Source organism: Chenopodium album, chromosome 8 (assembly GCF_948465745.1).
Source record: "Chenopodium album chromosome 8, dcCheAlbu1.1, whole genome shotgun sequence".
In the NCBI taxonomy this organism is placed as follows: Eukaryota; Viridiplantae; Streptophyta; class Magnoliopsida; order Caryophyllales; family Amaranthaceae; genus Chenopodium; species Chenopodium album.
Genome location: NC_137841.1, coordinates 75,492,436 through 75,511,988, shown reverse-complemented (window position 1 = coordinate 75,511,988; position 19,553 = coordinate 75,492,436). Strand labels below are relative to the sequence as shown.

Here is a 19,553-nt window from a genome sequence, read left to right as displayed (position 1 = left end):
AATAATTTTAAGTTTTACACTATTTTTTATTGTTCCTAAGCATAACCCGAAATCGACCCCGAAATCTGACCCGAATTGCCACCCCTAATTAATTTCTTCAACTTCAATATTATAGTCTTGCTTCAAATAGAGAGAGTACATTATAAGAGATTGATCCAAATTTTAAACTCATCTTGAATTTCTTAAAATAAAATCCATTGTACACGTATCAAATCTTTTTACTCGTACTAAGCAAAAGCGAGTAGAGTAATGAGATTTGATCTGAACTTAGTGAGTAACCAAGTACAGTAAATTAACAGAAAGGAAAATGACGTGGGACCCAAACAAATCAAATAAAATAAATTAAAAAAAAAAACTTGTAAATTAAGCGATCATCTCAGAAAAATCGAGTGGTTCGGGAACATTCTAGGGGCACGTGTCAAATCAACAGCCGTAGAAAGCTCACAATAAACTCTATAAATTTGCCACGTCATCGAATCATATTAATTTATACACCAAAATATCCGATTTCGTGCTAAAATATCTTGCCTTTTAAAATTCCTATATATACCCCTTAATTTTACTTGTTTGAAGCTTTCTGAAACTTCTGGTTTTTGCGCACTCTACAAATATCTCTTTTAACACCACTAAATTTTTTCTCTCTCTCATTCAAAAACCAAAAACAAAAACATTTTTATCAAAATCAAGAAATTTGTTGATCCCTAATTTACTTAGAACAGTTTCTTTGAAGATAAGATTTCGGTGATTTGGTGTTCGAATTCGTCGACTCGTCGTCGTATGTCAGCGATTTTTGAAAGGTTGGTTGAACTTTTCATCCCTGTTTTTATTAATTTGTTGATTAATCATTTTTTTTGGTTTTGTTTTCGGAATTTACTGGGTTTTTTTGTTGTTGGTAGGGTTAAAATTTGAGAGAATTTATTGTGTTTTTTAAGAATCAATTTTTAATCAATAATCTCCTCATTTGTGTGTATGTTTAGGATGGAAGAAATTGATTAATTGTTCATGAATTAACAGTATCATCGAAAATTTAGATAATTAGGGTTTTTGTGGTTGATTTATAGAGTGGGAAGGGTGATTTAGGGGTTAGGGTTTTAGTGATCAATTGTTTATGAATTTACAATATTATCGAAAATTTGATAATTAGGGCTTTTATTGTTGATTTAGAGAACGGGAAAGGTGATTTAAGGGTTTGGGTTTTATTGATAAATTGTTTATGAATTGACAATACTATTGAAAACTTAGAAAATTAGGGTTTTATTGTTGATTTAGAGATCGGGAAAGGTGATAAACGGTTAGGGTTAGGGTTTGTATTTGATTTTGTTAATTGGGACATTCTGTTTTTGTTATGAACTTGTGTATCGACTTCTAAGATTGATTTGGGGGGAAAAAATGCATGTTAAGGGGGAAGTGTTATAAATTGATTTATGCTTTAACTATTTTCTGATTGATTGTTCAAGTACTTAGAACTTAGCTTGTTATCTCATTTGTTGCAGATTGTGAACGAACTAATTGTGTTGAGGCAGTGGCGACGATAATTGATTCTAATTTGCATCACCCTTATTTGAATTGTTCCTTGGAGAGGTGTGGTGGTTGCTTGCTGTGCTAGATTTACTCAATTTTAACTCGGATTTTTCTTTAATTTTCCCAGGATGGGCACTTTCGATTTCGACAAAGCTACTTCTAACACACATTGTTCTTCTTCTGTGCCCTTTGATTACACCAGGAGAAGGAAGGCTCGAAGAAGGCGTGATGGAACTGATTCCGTGTCTGAAACTCTTGCTAGGTGGAAAGAAATTAATGATAAACTCTATGAAGACAAGAATGATGGTAAGCCTGTTAGAAAGGCGCCTGCAAAGGGTTCAAAGAAAGGGTGTATGAAAGGCAAAGGCGGGCCAGAGAATTCCCTTTGTAAATACAGGGGAGTTAGACAGAGGACTTGGGGCAAATGGGTGGCGGAGATTCGAGAGCCCAACAGGGGTAAAAGGCTCTGGCTCGGTACTTTCCCTACTGCCCTTGAAGCTGCATTGGCTTATGATGAGGCTGCTCGTATGATGTATGGGCAAAGTGCTCGATTGAACTTGCCGCATTACCCAGCATCTTTGATGGAGGATTTCAGAGATAATTCTGCTACAACAACTACAACAGCTACTGCAAATACTGCCTCATATACTACGTCGTCTGATAATCACTCTGATGTTTGTTTTGGAGATCAATGGGATTCTAAAATGGATGGTGCTGGCGTGAAGCAAGAAGATGCTGAAAGTGACGCACAGTTTGATGTTAAAAATGCTGCGATGGTGCTTAACGTTGGGACCCCAGCCTCGACAGTTAAGACAGAAGCAAAGGCAGACGGTGAAGGTGGCATTGACATCAACGACTACTTGCAAAACTTAACAATGGATGAAATGTTTGATGTTGATGAGCTACTTGGAGCTATAGACGCTGGCCCTGTTTCTCCTGCAGATTATGTAACGAACCAAGGCCATGCAACAAACCAAGACTATATGACGAACCAAGGCTATACCATGAACCAAGGGTATGATGCTTTCAGGTCTCAAGTTGAGAACAACTCAATACAACTAGAAAAACCAGAGAGCTGGTCAATTCAGAGTCAGAATCCAGATATTCTATATCAGTTCCAAAATCAAGATGATGCCAAGCTGTTGGGAAGTTTGAATTACAATGATCAAGTTAACAACGGGACCGACTATGGATTTGACTTCTTGAAGCCTGGTAGACAAGAGGATTCTTCACTAGCTGTTGACGATCATGGCTTCTTAAATCTTGCAGAATTGGGGTTCAACTATTAAACATAGCAGTCTGTGTAATTGTTATACTGCATCAATCACAAAGAGCAATACTAAAGAATTGATAGTGTAGACTTCTAATAGTCAATTCGGGTTATGGACTACTGTTAAATTTGGTTCATTTTTTAGCCTTCATTTCTGTTACCATAAGAATGAAGACCGAAGAAAGCTTATTCTCACTAGGTTTTTGATATTGGAGAATTAAGCTGTGTTCCTTTCTTTTCATATTGTTTATCATGTAGAGCTAGAGCTGTGAAGCATGAATATACTCTCAGGGAAACTGATCAATTATTCTTTTTTGTACAAACTTAATCAAGTTACTGACCTTACATGGAACATGGTACATATACTCTTTTTGAATGATAATGATTGTATGCAAATATAATTGCCTTAGTATGAATTGATCAATATGCTTATGCTATTATGATCTGAATTTGCTGGGTCATTTGCATTTTGTACATTGTTTTCAGTACTCCCTTAAACTCCTAGACATCCTCATATTTTGCAAGCCCCTAAGTATGACTGACTAGAGTTAAGAGTCTCCAACTATAAGTCTGACCTAGTGGTCGTAAACCTAATGGATCAACCTTAATCATGTAATGGACTAATAGGTTGTCCGATACTCCTCGGGCCTGTTTTGGTAATGTGTAAAGTGGAGTAAGGGTCTGTTCTGATTGATCGAATTGAAATGAACTTATTAGGTTATTGGAGCTGAACTGAACTGAATATTTTATGAGAGAAGGAAATTAAGAACTGAACTGAACTTATTAGAGCTGAATTAAACTGAAATGATGTGTTATAAATTAAAGATGGTAATTGTATAATAATATTTAAATTGAATGAATAATTTTTTTTTTTTCTTAAAACTATAATTATTTGTGTCAAACGTATATCAAATCTTTTTATTTTAAGCAATTTTGAAATTCTATTGTATAAGATTAGGGAATTATTTTTGTATAAGATTTGTTTCTTTTAACTTCGTGTAAGATAAGTTTAAGTGATTCTGTATTTTTGTTACATATATATAAGTTAAGGATATACCACCATGAGATGACAAGTATCATTACTAGTGTGTCTTTTAATATACGAAGTATAATAAATATAAAAGTTATTGATATGGAGGGTTATGATCGAGTGATATGTCTAACAAGGTACTTCTTATTTGGCTATTCGATCTAATGATGTTTTGTAAGTGCATTAAGAATCTAAAATCTTATAAAGGAAAAAAAATTGTTATAATTTATAAAATTAATTATTCACTTTTCACTTGTAGTATTCATTGTGTTTAATAATCAACTCTCTAGTTCATAGCAATGGCAACGTATCGGATTCGGGTCAAATGCGACTAAGTCCGAATCCGATCCTTTTAGTAAAAGGATCATGGACTTGGATCCGAATCCAATCCTACACATATATTTTGGATCCGAATCCGGTCTGAATGATCCGGTTTTTTTATTTATTTTTTATTTTTTTTTATTTTTTTTGTAATGTATGATATATCTATAATTGCTTGTATTTTCCCGAATAAACTTTATTACTTACTCTGTATAACATATTGGTGCCTAAAAAATTAGGAAAAACATAGGCTGAAAAGTCTAAACATAACATATTTAAATTAGGACTCGTATAAATTAACTTTGAAACGGATGTATAATATTTCATTGTACATCTGAATTTTTTAAAATATTTGTCTTAAATCTAACTTAATTAAATTGAACTGAATTAAAAATAAGTCATAATCCAAACAAAAAGTACTACTTAATGAATAAAAACGTTGTTTTCAGGGTCCAAACAAAATGTACTAGTAATTCAAAATATGCTTACTAGTAGTGAATTTCAACTTTTTCTCAAATTGATAAAATGATTCGATGCGCAAAACCAATTGAATGTTAAGGTGGACCTCTTTTATATCTTTAATTCAGCACCTACATATTTTCTATAGACTAGAGAGGAAAAAGAATATTCAACTTTCTGCTGGTAATACAAAAACTATACACTTTTTCAACCATTATAAAGTTTTTTTTATTTTTTTATTTTTTTAACACACTCAACCACTATTAAGTTAAGGTACTATACTCTGTTTTGCATAGTCCTCTATAATTATTTATACTTCTTACACCAATCAATTGTTGGTCTATTGATAATCAATAAGAAATAAGTGGTGAGCGATTCAATTTTTCACTAGGGCATTTTGAGGGTGTGGATTCCCGATCCCTCTACGGCTCTATCATTCTACTCTTTTTGCCCCAATTTTTTTTTTCCACTCTTTAAATGTTTATAATATAATCATTCAAACAATATAATACTCATATTTCAAACGATTACTATAAAAATTTTCATAAACCATGTTGATATGGGACAAATTCGGCACTTGATATATACGGAGTAAATAATAAGAGTACTCCGTGAAAAAAAAAAATAGAAAAAAAAATAAAAATTACTATGTATTTACGATTCAAAATATTTCTCAAATAAAAATAATAAATAATAATACAGTACAAGAAATAATTCGTATAGACTAGATAATTAGATATGACACCATGTGAGCAGTCAGTTTTAATGTTTCATTCATTCACAATTCACAGACTTATAAATTGAGGTCAGAACTTTAAAAATTATAGGGCTTTTGCCCTTTAGATATTTTCTGCAGGTCCCATTTATCTGAACTGTCACTTTCTTCTGTCCAAAAATGTTACCAATTTTAACCCCTTTTTCAGGCCATCACTCCATTTGGCCCAATTAATTTTTACAGTACAAGTTTTTTTAAAACAGAAATATAATATACGTCACCAATCACCACATATCATACGAGTAAGTTTCACAACCATATACGACTACATATTCTAAAATTATGGAGCGTATTATCGAGCATTGAAAAATAAAAAATTGTTACTTTATATGTTTTTTTTTTTTTTTTTTTTTTTTTGAAGAAAGTTACTTTATATGTTATGACAAGCTACAATTATTATGAAGAAAAAAAAAACAATAATGTATAATATACACCGTATTAAATAAAGGTAGGTAAGGTAGACACAAAAAGTAAAATTTCTTTTATAGAGCAATAAAAAAAGCTTCATTAATTACTCTACCTCATAATTATATTCCGTTTGATATATTCTGTACTCAAATACTCTTTATACAACCAACTGAATTTATAACGTTACTTAAATTGACAAGCTCGTTATTTTCTCTCCATGAGATGACACTTAAACATTATGATTTTGCCTTAATCATCTAGTTTCATCTCATAAGCTACATAGTTTAATATGCAATAGTAAGTTTTATCGCTGCTAAGTTGTTAACTATGAGATTATAATTTCTTCTCATATTTTACAAATTAAATACTCCGTAAATGTATTGTACTTGTATAAAGTTATGCGCTGTATATATTAGGAAAAAATTGCCCGGAATAATCCGACCTTTGGCTCATCCGCTCAAAATAATCCCACCTTTGGATTATTTTTTAATAATCCGACCTTTATATCTAATCCGCTCAAAATAGTCCCGGGTGACTAGTAACCGGTTGAAGAGGTAATTTTTTTTTTTATTAAGTTTAATATACACGTGTCATAACTTGATTCGTCCAAAATAATAAAAAAAAAATAACAATAAAAAAAAGTAAAAGAATATACGAAAGTAAAAAAGAAATAAAAATAAAAATAAACAACCACCTAAGCCACACCACAACCACAACCACAACCACCACCATCCCCACCACCACCCAAACCCAGACCCTATAACTTGATAAGTCTTGAGATGTTTAAAGTGATCAAATGAATTCACAATTCATTCAATCATTTACATGAATCATGTGAAATCATCCTTCATTCGGACATCATCCCAAATCTTACACATATATTCACTATTGCGTGGGCAATCATCATGATGAAAATTCGAGAAATGTGAGAAAAAACTTTACCTAAGGGAATTTAAAGTAGCTAATAATTCATGTATCAAAATGTGAAATTGTACCATGCATTTTGTCACAAATCTAAAGGTCTTCATAAAATTCCAACTAACCATGGGACCAACATTGAGTTAATAGAGTAGCTATTTTCGCATCAATATTAAATAAAGGTAGGTAAACTAGACATGTATAGATGAAAAGTCTTAGATATATAAACATCTAGCAATATTAATCTTACAAAATAGTATTCGATAGTGAAATTAACTAGCAATTGAAAACGACTTTACTTCATCCACAAATTAAATACATTTTTCTTATAATCTTATTTCATTACATTGTGACATCTCAATATATTAACCTTTTCTTATAATCATAGGAAGATGTACAGTATTCGATATGTTTACTTTTTATTTAAACAAAGTTTAGCAATTTCTATATACTTAAATGACTCACACAGTCACATATACATTTTTTACCCACCACCAATTTCACAATAATATTTGATATTGTGCCTACAAAGAAAAATACTATGAATGTAATAAATAAAGAGATAAGGGTGCTTCAAATTATATAGAAGTGGGTTCGGAAAAAGACAAACAAACAGAAAATTCAATTTTTGATAAATTTATAATTACCAAACACTTCTACATTATGCTTGATCAGTAACCACTTTATTAGAGTTATAATGTAAAGTGCAAACTTACATTGGACTATAAAGGGAAAGTTACAATTTTCACAGTTATCTAGTTCACTATTTAAACATAATCCAGAGGTGTAAAGATTAAATCTAATCGTGACAGGTTCAGGATGTTACTATAAGGGCTTTCTTGTTCTGATTGATTGAACTGAGCTGAACTGAACTTATTAGAGCTGAACCGAACTGAACTGAAAATAGTCTAAAGAGAACAGGCCCTAAGTCATTGCTACTGAAAAACAGAGTCTCAAGTAATTGGTCGGTTGGTTACATAGAAAACAAATCAAGTTAATAATTAGTTAGATCGAATTTTTACCTTGACTGGTGAGTACGTATTGAATCAAAAGAAATTGGTGATGATGATATTTCAATGATTCTCAAGTATCTTAAAATCATTTTACTAAAATTTTGAATTGCAATATGAGTTGATGCCTTGATGGTGATAAGATTTATCATATAATAACGAGAGACATAAGTCACTATTTTTTAAAATTTTAACTTTTATTAGTTATTATTTATTATTTTGACGGAATCATTTGAAATTAAATAGAGGTAGGTAAGTAAGACACATAGAGTTGGAGAAAGTCTCCATCAACAATTAATTATTATAGTATACACTAAATAATAAACTAACAAATAGTTATGAAATTATATCACAAGTATAAGACAAACATATGTCCTTCATATAATTTACTACTACTTCACAAGAAGATACTTTTATTAATATTGCACACGAAAAGAAATATATCAAAGAGGGAAAAATGATAATGTCTATTACAAGATTAGCTTAGTGAGCTTATATGCACTTTAAGTAACATCATTTCATCAATGACTTTCCTTTACTACAATATATACAAATATATAGTACGATAATACAGATTAATTAAACAGGGTAACATTTCAACATCACACATAAAAATTAGGTCAATTAAATACACACATATCTCGAAAATCATTTCATTAATGACTTTACTAAAGTTTAATCAAGTCACTATAACATTTCAATATCGCACATTTGACATTTCCTCACCTTTTCCCTAACCATTAAAATATTTCATCTTTATTCCTCCTCATTTAACAATCAAATTCACCAAATTAAATTCCACCCTTTATAACCAACTTTAAAGGCAAAAAACCTTCTAAATTATTGTTTTTGTTTTTGGTTAATTCTTCACCAACAACTTATTATTAACCTTGCATGGTATTTAACAACTTTGTGTTGATCAATTGTGTTAGAAGAATCAATAGCAAAAAAAGAGAGAGAAACAACAATTTTTGACATAAAACGTCTCAATTTGATTCAAAGTGAAAGGTCGTCTTTGAAGGTGAAAAATATGAAAGGTTAGTCCCTGACTCCTGTCTTATGTTTAAATCGTAAATAACGGAGTACATTGTTATATTACTCTATAAATTTTAATTTTTCATTTTTAATTTTCCAATTTCCAAAACCTTAATTTTCTACATTATCTCATCCCAAAAAAACCAAAAATAAAAAAAATTTCCCAACTCCTAGAAAAAAGTGAACGAGAAGGGACAGGGAGGTCCTTTTACCGCGGGATTCCCAACGACTTTTTCATATATCAGTGCATTATTTTTGTAGCCATTTATTTATTTTTTTCAACTTTCATTTCATAATTTCCGTAGTTTCATGCACAAAATTAAACACATTTTCTTACTAAAATTTAATAAAGACAACCCTTTATAGAATCCCAATTTCTATTTCTTTGATTTCTCCGCTTATTTTCTCACTCTCTTCAATCTCACTCTACTACTCTACTTCACTGTAAAAATAAATAAAAATAAATTAACACCCTTTTATTCATCATCTTCTTCACATTTCTCCTCTAAAGATTAGTAATTTCTACTAATTTAATCATGCCCAGGTAATTAATTTTGATTTGTTCCTTGTTTTATGAGTTTATTCATTGATTTCTTTCCTTTTTGGTTCAATTTGATTATGATCGTCAAATGGGTGAAATTAATTACATTGATTTTGTTAAAAACAGGGTACTCTGTTTTTTATTTTGATTTTTCGATTTTTTTTTTTCAATTTCTTTGATTCATTTTTGCTAGTCTTAATCGGGAATAATTTTTATATCGAAAAAAGCTGATTTAAGTTAGTGGGTATTTCCATATTTGTGTGATTTACTACTTTTTTTATTGCTTTGGTATTATTTGGCCTTTTTAATCGATAATCTTTTTATGCTTCCTTTTTTGGTTTTATATTCTCTTATATTTTGTTTCTAAATGTTACTAATACTAAGATACAGTGAAATACTACCACAAAAACAGAACTTTTTCAATTTTAATCTATTTTTGTTGTTTAGGTTGTTCGATCAATCTCGAAATAGTTGTATTTCATTTGAAAGGATGATTAAGGTTCTATTAATTTATTTAATAAAAATTCTCAATAGAGAATTTTTTTTGTGATTAGATTTTATTAATGTGAGATTTGAGTAATTTTTTTTTGTTAATTAAATTAATTTTGGTGATGATTTTGGTAGGTGAAGTGTGTGGACTAATAAAGTGAAGGAGTTTACCAGGTCTATTTCTGCTGTGCTGACATCTACGGAGTACTTGTGGTCCTCGTGTGTGTAAGACTGTTAAATCTTTCAATTCTGTTTCATAATAATTAAATTCTCTAACTTTATTTAATTATTTATTTTTTATTAATGCCATTGTTAAATTTGTAATATTTATGGATGTATGGTACTAGGCCTACTGACCACAAATGAAAATTGTGCAATGATGTAGATTAGATTCGATCTCACGGGTATTCGGTTTAGAACTTTAGATGCCATTATTGATTCTATGGCAATGTGAACACTTTGGTCTCTTAGGTCTCAACTCTCAAAGGACTCAAACTATGTAGCACATCTTATCACAAGAAGGGGGATGAGTTTTGACTTCACTTTAATTCTACAATGAGAATAATGAGATGATTTTGCAGATTTTTATTTAAGAGATGTAATCTCTCTTATTTTTTTTAATATATATATATATATATATATATATATATATATATATATATATATATATATATATATATATATATATATATATATATATATATATATATATATATATATATTGGTGTGTGTGTGTGTGAGAATTGGGCAATTAATGAAAAAAATAGAAATGAAGCAAGTATTTAAAAACAGAGGGAGCATCTCCCAAGCCCAAGCTACCAAGCATCTTGTAATCCTAGCAAATGGGGCCTTATAAAGTGGGATTGTGGATTAAAAAAAAATGAATAAAAAAATGTTGTCATAAAAAGAATAAATTAAAAGCCAATAAAACTTAGAAATACGGATGAAAACGGAAAGCAAGTAAGACTCAGGAAAACGGAGGTAGTATTATGTGAAATTAAGAAATTAATGGTCAAAATTGCGTATCTTATGCTGGTCAATTTGTTGCACTTAAAACAACAAGGTGAATATTTGGCTATAGGCCTATAGCTTGGTCTGATAGACGGAGTTTTAGGGCCTGTTCTTATTGATTGAGCTGAACTGAGCTGAATATTTTATAAGAGAAGGAAATTAGGAGCTGGACTGAGCTAAACTGAACTGAATTTCAACGTAAGAGAACAGACCCTTAATGTGAACTTATTACTCGTATTTGTTACCAAGTATAAACAATAATGTGTTGTATATTAGGAAAGTGATCCAATTATTTCAGGATATGTTACACATTATTTTTTTTTCCAAGTATAAACAATTATTCATTGTATATTAGGAAAGCGATCAAATCTTTTCATGATGTGTTACATATTATTTGTTACTGAGTGTATACAGTAATGCATTGTATAATAGGATAGATATCGATCAAATCATTTATTGTGATAGTCTGGTTAATCTATTTATACTTTGTATAGTTATTGTAGAGTTCACAAATTCTTCCATCACCTGCAGTTTAAGCACATCAAGGGGACACAATGAGGAAAAGAAGTCTTCATCTGGCTTTACATCCTTTCGATGATCATCGTAAGAAACCATTTCTATCTTCTACAATTTCTACCTGTTTTTGTGCTTTACTTTATCTTGATGTACAAATTCAGATTGCAGTAGTAAAATTAAGTCATGAAATGGATTTTTAATTTTTTTTAAAAATCATTTCTGTTATCTTGCAGCCTTTGAGATATTCTACCAAGGTATGTGGAAATCTGTGGATCGATTAAGAATCAGTTCGGGGACTATAACGTTTAGCTTCTTGGACCTTGGATATTTGTTTGAGGAAAAGAGTTTTCTTTCTACCCTGAGGCTTCGGCCAAGAAGAGCAACTTTGACTGACTGCACCTGTGTGCTAAGACCTGGTGCTGATGTTTCTGTGTTCTCTACACCTGATGATGCAGAAGAATCATCCGAGGCATCCCCCGCAGTAAGCTTCTTGACACCCCCCCCCCACACACACACAGAGAAAAGGGGCTATTACACCGTGCTGATTATTTTCTTCATAGAATATTATCTTGCAACACCTCATTCCTTGCGTTGTGTACTGTTGTCGATTATCTGTTCTGTATCAGTGTATGTCATTTCTGTTAAGTGTATAATCTACATGTGAATTGAAATTTATTTCTCCTTAAAGAAGATAGGGGAAGATTTAACATATATACAAATCTATTGTGGGTTAATTTACCTATTGTCAATTGGTTTTAGGATGCAACTTTGTTGGGCGTGTGTGTGGTTAGACTTTCGTAAATGATGATTTTTATGGTAAAAAATCTATTTGTTGCAAGAAAAGCATGTTGTTTACGTTCATGGAAATTCTTGTCCACTACCTAAGGGACCGTAATTGTCATTTTCCGACATGTTATCCCCTCAAGGAAGAAGTTTAAGTTTGTGAGAAAAATAATGTTCTGATCAACATAATTTAGAGAGTATTAAAGGATGCTTCCTTGGACGTATGAAAAAAAAAAAAGGATTATAATTTATTGGAATAGGTCTTGAATCAATCTGTCGTTAGAGGCTATAAACCTCCTAGTTCTTAACCTATCCTTATTCTGCTATACTGTCATAGTGTCCTCTACCTTGTGAATGTAGCTTAACACTTTGTTAGTGAATCACTTTTACTCTGTGTGTGTTCTTGTTTGTTGTTTTCGCTTAATACTTCTCGCATCCATTATAACATATCAAAGCTTATAACTTAGGAGAGTATGCTTCCAGTAGGCACATACTTTAAGAAAGTCCTAACTCTTCAGAATTCAGGACAAATTACAACTAGTTCCTTCAATCAATGCTGATTCAACTTGTACTTCAGATAGGGGTAGATGTGTATGTTATATTACCTTCTTTATTGTTTTGCGAATGAAGAAAATGTCTGGAAAGTTCTAGTATTACTGCAACTTTGCTAACTTTGGTTTAACTTAAATCCAAATTTAGGGGTTACATTATTTTTCACTTGAAAACACTCCTTATCAGAACTTATTTGAATCTATCCGAACTAATTAGCCCTTATTTAAACTTAAATTAAACTTGAGTACGTATCCGGCCATCCCTTGTTTGAACTTATGTTATTAGGTGAAACAAAGCCTATATGGATGACACTGTTACCACTCTTGAATGCAGGGATGGTTTGATGCAAGAATAACTTCTGTTGAGAGGAAACCGCACGAATCTGAATGCAACTGCAAGTTTTACATCAAATTCTTCTACATCAGTGATGACAATGCTGGAACTGACAGAAAAAAACTAAGCAAGGAAATTGAGACTGTTGGGATCAATCAAATATCCGTCTTACAGGTTCTCGAGCAAAGGCCTTCAGAAAATACACATTATAGATGGAACCTGGCAGAAGACTGCACATCATTGTCCAGGACTAAACTATTTCTATCTAAGTTCGCTTCTGATATATCTTGGCTTCTTGTGACATCAGTTCAGAAGCAAACTGTATTCGATGTAAGAGCGATAGAAAAAAAGATAGTGTACCAAATATTGGACACCAACTTCAGTCCTTATTCAACTTCTGTCCGTCTAAGTAGCGTGAATTTCAGGACAGACGGTGATATTACATTCTCAGCTGTTTTCTCATTTGTTCCGGTGGACAATGAGCAAGTACAGCCTGTCCCAGAGGTGAAGGAGGAAGAGGATCCACTTTCTGGATACGAGCTTACAGAGTTAAGGCGATCAAAACGTCGTAATGTACAGCCTGAGCGTTATTTGGGTGAGATAGGTCTCGAGGTGACTGATACTACTGCACTCAGAATAGGGTACAAGTTTTGGAATCAGGAAGATTTGGCCATTGTACTTGTAAATAACGACGAAGATACAAGTCATTCTGTTTTAGAAGATCCTCAACAAAATCTCCAACATGCTATTGAGTTATATTCAGGGGATCGCATTGGAGTTGAGACAATAGACGAGAATCTTGCTAAAGATGGTCTTAGTGATGAAGACAGTCAAAATCAAAAGCGGCAGAAGCGAAAATATGTCAGAAAAGAGAAGGAGAACAAGAAAAAGAATGCTGAAAAAGCAGGAAGAGATAACCAACTTGCTATTGTTCCTCTCCCGGGTGATAGCAATCAAATGCCCCGGGAACAAAGTAATCTCCTTAATGAGATCCGACCAAATCCTCTCGACATTGATGATGATAATGTTCCATTGAAGTTCTACAAGCGAAGATTTAGAGAGCGAACAACTTCAACATCAATGTCAGGACGTATGAAGAAAATCTCCGAATTAGATGATTATGATCATGAACCAGGGCGCGGAAGAAGGAACTTTAGTCATAAACAAAATCAGAAGTTTAAGCATCGCGCTTTTGCTTCTTCTAGGAGTGATAAGCACTCTGAGGATCCGTCGAGAAATAAAAAGAAACCTTTGGATATATCTGCTTACAAGGACCTTATATCAACTTACATGAAGAACATACAGTTGACAATAGAGAATAAACAGCCTATTTCTACTGATGCATGGAAAAACCTTCAAGGAGCATCATCTATGTATGAAAAGAAGGCTGCTGATGAAGCTCGGCCTCCCGAGGAGGTAGAAGAAGAAGAAGAGTCTGAAACTGAGATGTTGTTCAGAGAAATGGACCTTTGTTTAGCTTCAGCATATTTTGAAGAGGAGGTACTAAATGTTTAATGTTCTGTTTTATAAGCAATTGCAAACATTATTAAGGTACTAAAATACTTAGCATTTTTAAAAACTTTTGGTGCAGCATTCAAAGGCTGAAGATGGTGATGAACCCGCGGAGAAGTTCTTCAAAAATGATGGATCTTGTCAGCATGTGTTCACCATAGACGATGAGATTGGGATTCTATGCCGGTTGTGTGGATATGTAATCACCGAGATCAGAGATGTTACACCGCCATTTGTAAGTGAATTTGAGGTTGATTTATTTAGATCACAATTACCATATACTCTATATTTTCTTTCTTTATATATTTTCTTTCTGGTGCTCTCAGATGCGACAATCAGGATTTACAGCGAAACATGACAGAAATGATAACAAGACTGAAAAGGATGATACTGAGCATAAGCTGCTGGATGAGGCCTGTGCTGATCTTGTCTATAATCCCGCCTCCTATGAAACTCTCGTGTCTGAATCAAACGACAATGTCTGGGGTCTAATCCCGAGTATAAAGAAGAAATTACATGATCATCAGAAGAAAGCATTTGAGTTCCTTTGGAGAAACCTTGCAGGGTCTTTGATACCTTCAGAAATGGAACCATCAAGCAAGAAAGTTGGTGGTTGTGTAATTTCTCATGCTCCTGGTGCCGGGAAAACTTTTCTTATCATCGCGTTCCTTGTTAGTTACTTGAAGCTATTCCCCGGGAAGAGACCTTTAGTTCTTGCACCGAAAACAACACTTTATACATGGTACAAGGAGATTATAAAGTGGGAGTTTCCGGTCCCAGTGTATCAAATACATGGCCGAAGAACCTACAGAGATAGAATTTACATGCAAAAAGTCGGGACTGCTTCATCAAGTCTTGTACCAAATGGAGATATCATGCATGTTCTTGATTGCTTGGAGAAGATACAAAAGTGGCATGCTCACCCTAGTGTTCTTCTCATGGGTTACACCTCCTTTCTATCGCTTATGCGAGAAGACTCTAAGTATGCTCATCGTAGGTACATGGGTCAGATTCTGAGGGAAAGTCCCGGGATTTTGATACTTGATGAAGGACACAACCCGAGAAGCACAAAGTCAAGGCTGAGGAAAGCTTTAATGAGGGTTGACACAGAATTCAGAATTTTACTCTCAGGAACTTTGTTCCAGAACAACTTTGGTGAGTATTTCAACACTCTTTGCTTGGCAAGGCCAAAGTTTGTTGATGAGGTGCTTCGAGTGCTTGACCCTAAGTATAAGAAGAAAATAAAGGGGCAGAATAAAACGCGAACTTCCATTGAAAACCGTGCCAGGAAGGTTTTCATGGACATCATTGCAAGGAAGATAAACTCGAGTGAGACAGAAGAAAGAGCTGATGGCCTAAACATGTTGAAGAACATGACAAACAAGTTTATTGATGTATATGAAGGCGGAGGCTCAGAAAACCTGCCTGGCCTTCAGAGTTATACTCTGATGATGAAGCCAACTCCTTTGCAGCATGAAATTCTTGTGAGACTTCACAAACACATGAATGTGGCTCGAGGATTTCCTTTAGAACTCGAGCTCATGATCACCCTTGGATCGATCCATCCATGGTTGATAAAATCCGCTGTTTGTGCAAACAAGTTTCTTAGCTTGGAGGAGCTTCAGAGCCTCGACGAGTTTAGGCTGGACCCTACAAAAGGGTCAAAGGTGAAATTTGTCCTTGGACTGGTCCAGAGGTCTATAATAAGGCGGGAGAAGGTTTTGATCTTTTGCCACAACATAGCACCAATCAACCTCTTCCTTGAGCTTTTTGAGAGAATTTACGGGTGGAAGAAAGGCCACGAGGTTCTAGTCCTTCAAGGGGATCTCGAGCTTTTTGAAAGAGGAAGGGTGATGGATAAATTCGAGGAACGTGGAGGGCCATCAAAGGTGTTACTCGCTTCAATCAATGCTTGTGCTGAAGGTATTACTTTGACAGCTGCCTCTAGGGTGGTCTTGTTGGACTCTGAATGGAACCCCTCAAAGCAAAAGCAGGCCATTGCTCGAGCATTTAGGCCCGGTCAAGAGAAGATAGTGTATGTTTATCAGCTATTAGTTAATGGTACATTAGAAGAAGATAAGCATGGTAGAACAACATGGAAAGAATGGGTTTCTTGTATGATATTTAGTGAAGAACATGTGGATGATCCTTCTAAATGGCAAGCGGAGAAGATCGAAGATGCTTTATTGAGAGAAATCGTTGAGGAGGATCATGCTAAGTCTTTCCATATGATTATGAAGAATGAAAGGGCTTCTTATGAGAATCCTTTGAAGGTGATCACTGAGGAATAAAACCATCACCCCTCCAAAAATTGTAAAATGTAAGAATCCTCTTCTTTGATTTTCATTTAAATTGCATATTTTGTTTATTTACGAACTCTTTATCCTTGATTGAGCAGAGCTATTGTATAAAACCCGGAGGATGATCGTGGATGTTCGTGTTCAATGAAGCAGGAATGCCAAAGATGATTCTGATGTAGTTATGTTATGACTAACTATTTAGATGCAAATTCTGCATTTTCCCTGATGTTTATGAGGCAGAGTTCGCGGTTCATGATAGTGTAGTCTAATGTTATAATATGCAGCTCATAACCAGAAACCGATGCTTGCTTGGAGATGTACTACTCCTCCCTTCTAAATTACAGTGTTTTTAAGGTTGTGCATATATTAAGGAAATGTGAGTTATCTCGTGTTTGAACTTATTGGAACTTATTAATTCGTATTTGAACTTTTATTAGCTGTAAACTTGTGTACCTTTGCTTTATTTTAACTTATCGGTCCTTAATTTTCTTGATAGTAGAATAAGAATTTAAGTCATTACTATTGCTTGAATTGCTGAGCTGAGTAAAATACTACCTTCGTTCCATTTTATTTGCAACAATGTGAAATTTATTATCATGTAGGTGAAATTTGTTTGTGAATGGTAAAAAATAAAGTTATCAAATTAAAATGGTGATGGTATCAGTTTGCGAAAAAGCAGGAATTCATGGGCTTATGAATTTAACGAAAAGTATATTGGATTAAGATGTGTACAACTTAGTTAAAAAAAAATAAAAATAAAAAGTGTACAACTTCACTGTACAAAGTTGGGCTTTGGAAAGCTTGTTCATTTATTTTGAAGCTTAGGCTAACCGGCTAAGAAGATAATAAGTGTGTATGAGATCGGATATGAAAACTATTTGCCTCAATGAGCCAATTCACGGGTTTATGCCCGATAGACCGGAAAGAAACAATCGGTCCATCTTAGAATAGAATCAAGGATAAATCAAGTGACTTGAGTTTTTCTCTTGATTTTAAATGATCTTAAAATCAATTCTCATCACTTGTCTCTATGACTTTCTTTTTTTAATAATAAAAAAAAAAAAAAAAAAAAGTTTAAATAATTTTTACCTAACAATTGTAAAAAGAAAATATGAACACCCGTAATCTCGTATTTAGAATTACATAACTTAAAAAATGACGTATAAATAAATAAAATTGTCAATCAAGTACTTTTTTTTCATGAATTATAAATGCTACGGAGTATAAGTATTTGAGTAGATATCCATAAGTTTTTTTTTCATGTATATAGAATCGATCCTAGAATTCCCAGTAAGTCTGTAATCGAGAGGGAACCTCTAACTAAGAAAATTGTCCATAATTGATCTCCATTGAGATTCGAAAAAAAAAGGTCTTAACAAGTGGTACAACTGGACAAGTATGAAAGGATACTAGAGATCAGAGTATATAGTCAAGAAGACTTTTCGAAAGAAATTCGAATTTTTCTTCGAAATTTTGAAAGGAGTCTTTAAATACTCCTCATGACTTTATATGTAACAAATTTGGTTTGATGTCATCGTCACTGCCGGTACCGTACGTAAAAACTCTTTCATTGAAATATTGAATTTCTACTTCTCTATACAATAGACAAACTTAATTATAAGGTCTCACGAGAATTTGTACAATCCGGGTATACCGTACACCCTTAGGTATTTTGTTCACATCTTGATGATGGTTTTTCATTTAATGAGGAGCAAAACTAACCTTGGGTTAATTGGGTGTATGGTACACCCGCGAGTATATAACAATCTCTCAGATCTCATTAACGTTTTTTATTTTTTCTTTTGTGCATAGAGAACTACAAACGCCAATAATATGTATATATATGGAGGAATTGATCTCAAATCTTAGATACCTCTTTAGAAATACGAAATTGATAAAATCGTTGCAAATAATATGAATCGGAGGTTGTAAATCTTAAGAGTCTCTATCAGCATAGTGGCAATTGGCAAATGGAAATTTTAACCAATGGACCCCTAGCTAGCTAGGAAGGTGCTTGAGACTTGAGAATTTTTTCTGAGTTTGTAAAGATATTCTTACTACATGTTCCATATGAATATATAACAACTTGCTACTAAACCAACATGTTTTAGAAAGTAGCTCACTAAACTTTAAAGGTGTTCATCATCCCTATACCAATTTGTAATATAATATGTAACAGATTTTTTTTCCAATTGTCCAATGTAGACCAACTTATATCTAACAACCGATCTCATATATGATTCTTTTTAATTGAGATAAACAAGTAAATAAAGTAAAGAGCAATCCTTCAAATAAATGATGCATGATAAGTTCGGGTGTATAGAATAATAAGTTTGATCAAGAGCTTAAAATATAGGATAAGCCCAAGTGATCAATTAAGTTTAGAAACAGAGCCAATATAATAAGCTCTAATAAGTTTCTGTATGAACGATTCACTTGAAAAGAGCAAAGTCATCATATACACTATCGGAGTGACCGAGGAATTGGCAAACTACTCCATACACATAAAAGAAAATATATATGCAATGTACCTTGAAGCAAATTGCAAAAGAGTGCATACTATTCAATGCCAAACTTCATCACTGCATACGTACATAAATATTCCATTCAATCTTTAGATTGAGGATATATTAGACCTAGTAGTAGTTGGTACAAAATCATATAACAAGTTGCAATTATAATCTTTGATGAAAATATATATGGTATTATGCCCTCTTGCTTGTTACACTACATATGCATTGAACATAGTTTCTCTTCTTCCTATGCAAT

At 33.0% G+C, this 19,553-nt stretch overlaps 2 protein-coding genes across 6 annotated transcripts; both read left to right on the top strand.

Annotated features, from left to right (window-relative positions):
- Positions 1 to 640: 640 nt before the first annotated feature.
- LOC145642434 (dehydration-responsive element-binding protein 2C-like) lies at positions 641 to 3,136 on the top strand. Of its 3 annotated transcripts, none has more exons than XM_081693618.1 (2): positions 641 to 797; positions 1,494 to 3,136. In XM_081693618.1, exon 2 carries the CDS (start codon positions 1,650 to 1,652, stop codon positions 2,808 to 2,810), a length of 1,161 nt encoding a protein of 386 aa, XP_081549744.1. In that variant the 5' UTR covers positions 641 to 797; positions 1,494 to 1,649; the 3' UTR covers positions 2,811 to 3,136. The 3 variants fall into 3 exon arrangements, with proteins under 3 accessions (XP_081549744.1, XP_081549743.1, XP_081549745.1); XM_081693617.1 differs by having other exon boundaries at positions 663 to 797; positions 1,649 to 3,136; XM_081693619.1 differs by having other exon boundaries at positions 677 to 797; positions 1,724 to 3,136.
- A 5,671-nt stretch (positions 3,137 to 8,807) lies between these two features.
- Positions 8,808 to 17,279, top strand: LOC145642433 (SNF2 domain-containing protein CLASSY 2-like). 3 transcript variants are annotated; one of them, XM_081693615.1, is made up of 8 exons: positions 8,808 to 9,291; positions 9,913 to 9,998; positions 11,320 to 11,391; positions 11,538 to 11,785; positions 12,973 to 14,472; positions 14,564 to 14,719; positions 14,811 to 16,804; positions 16,883 to 17,279. In XM_081693615.1, the coding sequence occupies exons 3-7, from the start codon at positions 11,343 to 11,345 to the stop codon at positions 16,773 to 16,775; spliced, it is 3,918 nt and encodes a 1,305-aa protein (XP_081549741.1). In that variant the 5' UTR covers positions 8,808 to 9,291; positions 9,913 to 9,998; positions 11,320 to 11,342; the 3' UTR covers positions 16,776 to 16,804; positions 16,883 to 17,279. The 3 variants fall into 3 exon arrangements, with proteins under 3 accessions (XP_081549741.1, XP_081549739.1, XP_081549740.1); XM_081693613.1 differs by having other exon boundaries at positions 9,913 to 10,002; XM_081693614.1 differs by lacking the exon at positions 8,808 to 9,291 and adding an exon at positions 9,368 to 9,787 and having other exon boundaries at positions 9,913 to 10,002.
- The last annotated feature ends 2,274 nt before the right edge of the window (positions 17,280 to 19,553 follow it).

Coding starts and splice junctions, on each gene's coding strand:
- LOC145642434 (XM_081693617.1), top strand. CDS start 778: ATGTCAGCGATTTTTGAAAG. Junction 798..1,648: donor ATGTCAGCGATTTTTGAAAG/GTTGGTTGAACT, acceptor TAATTTTCCCAG/GATGGGCACTTTCGATTTCG.
- LOC145642433 (XM_081693615.1), top strand. CDS start 11,343: ATGAGGAAAAGAAGTCTTCATCTGGCTTTACATCCTTTCGATGATCAT. Junction 14,473..14,563: donor CAGCATATTTTGAAGAGGAG/GTACTAAATGTT, acceptor CTTTTGGTGCAG/CATTCAAAGGCTGAAGATGG. Junction 14,720..14,810: donor GAGATGTTACACCGCCATTT/GTAAGTGAATTT, acceptor TGGTGCTCTCAG/ATGCGACAATCAGGATTTAC.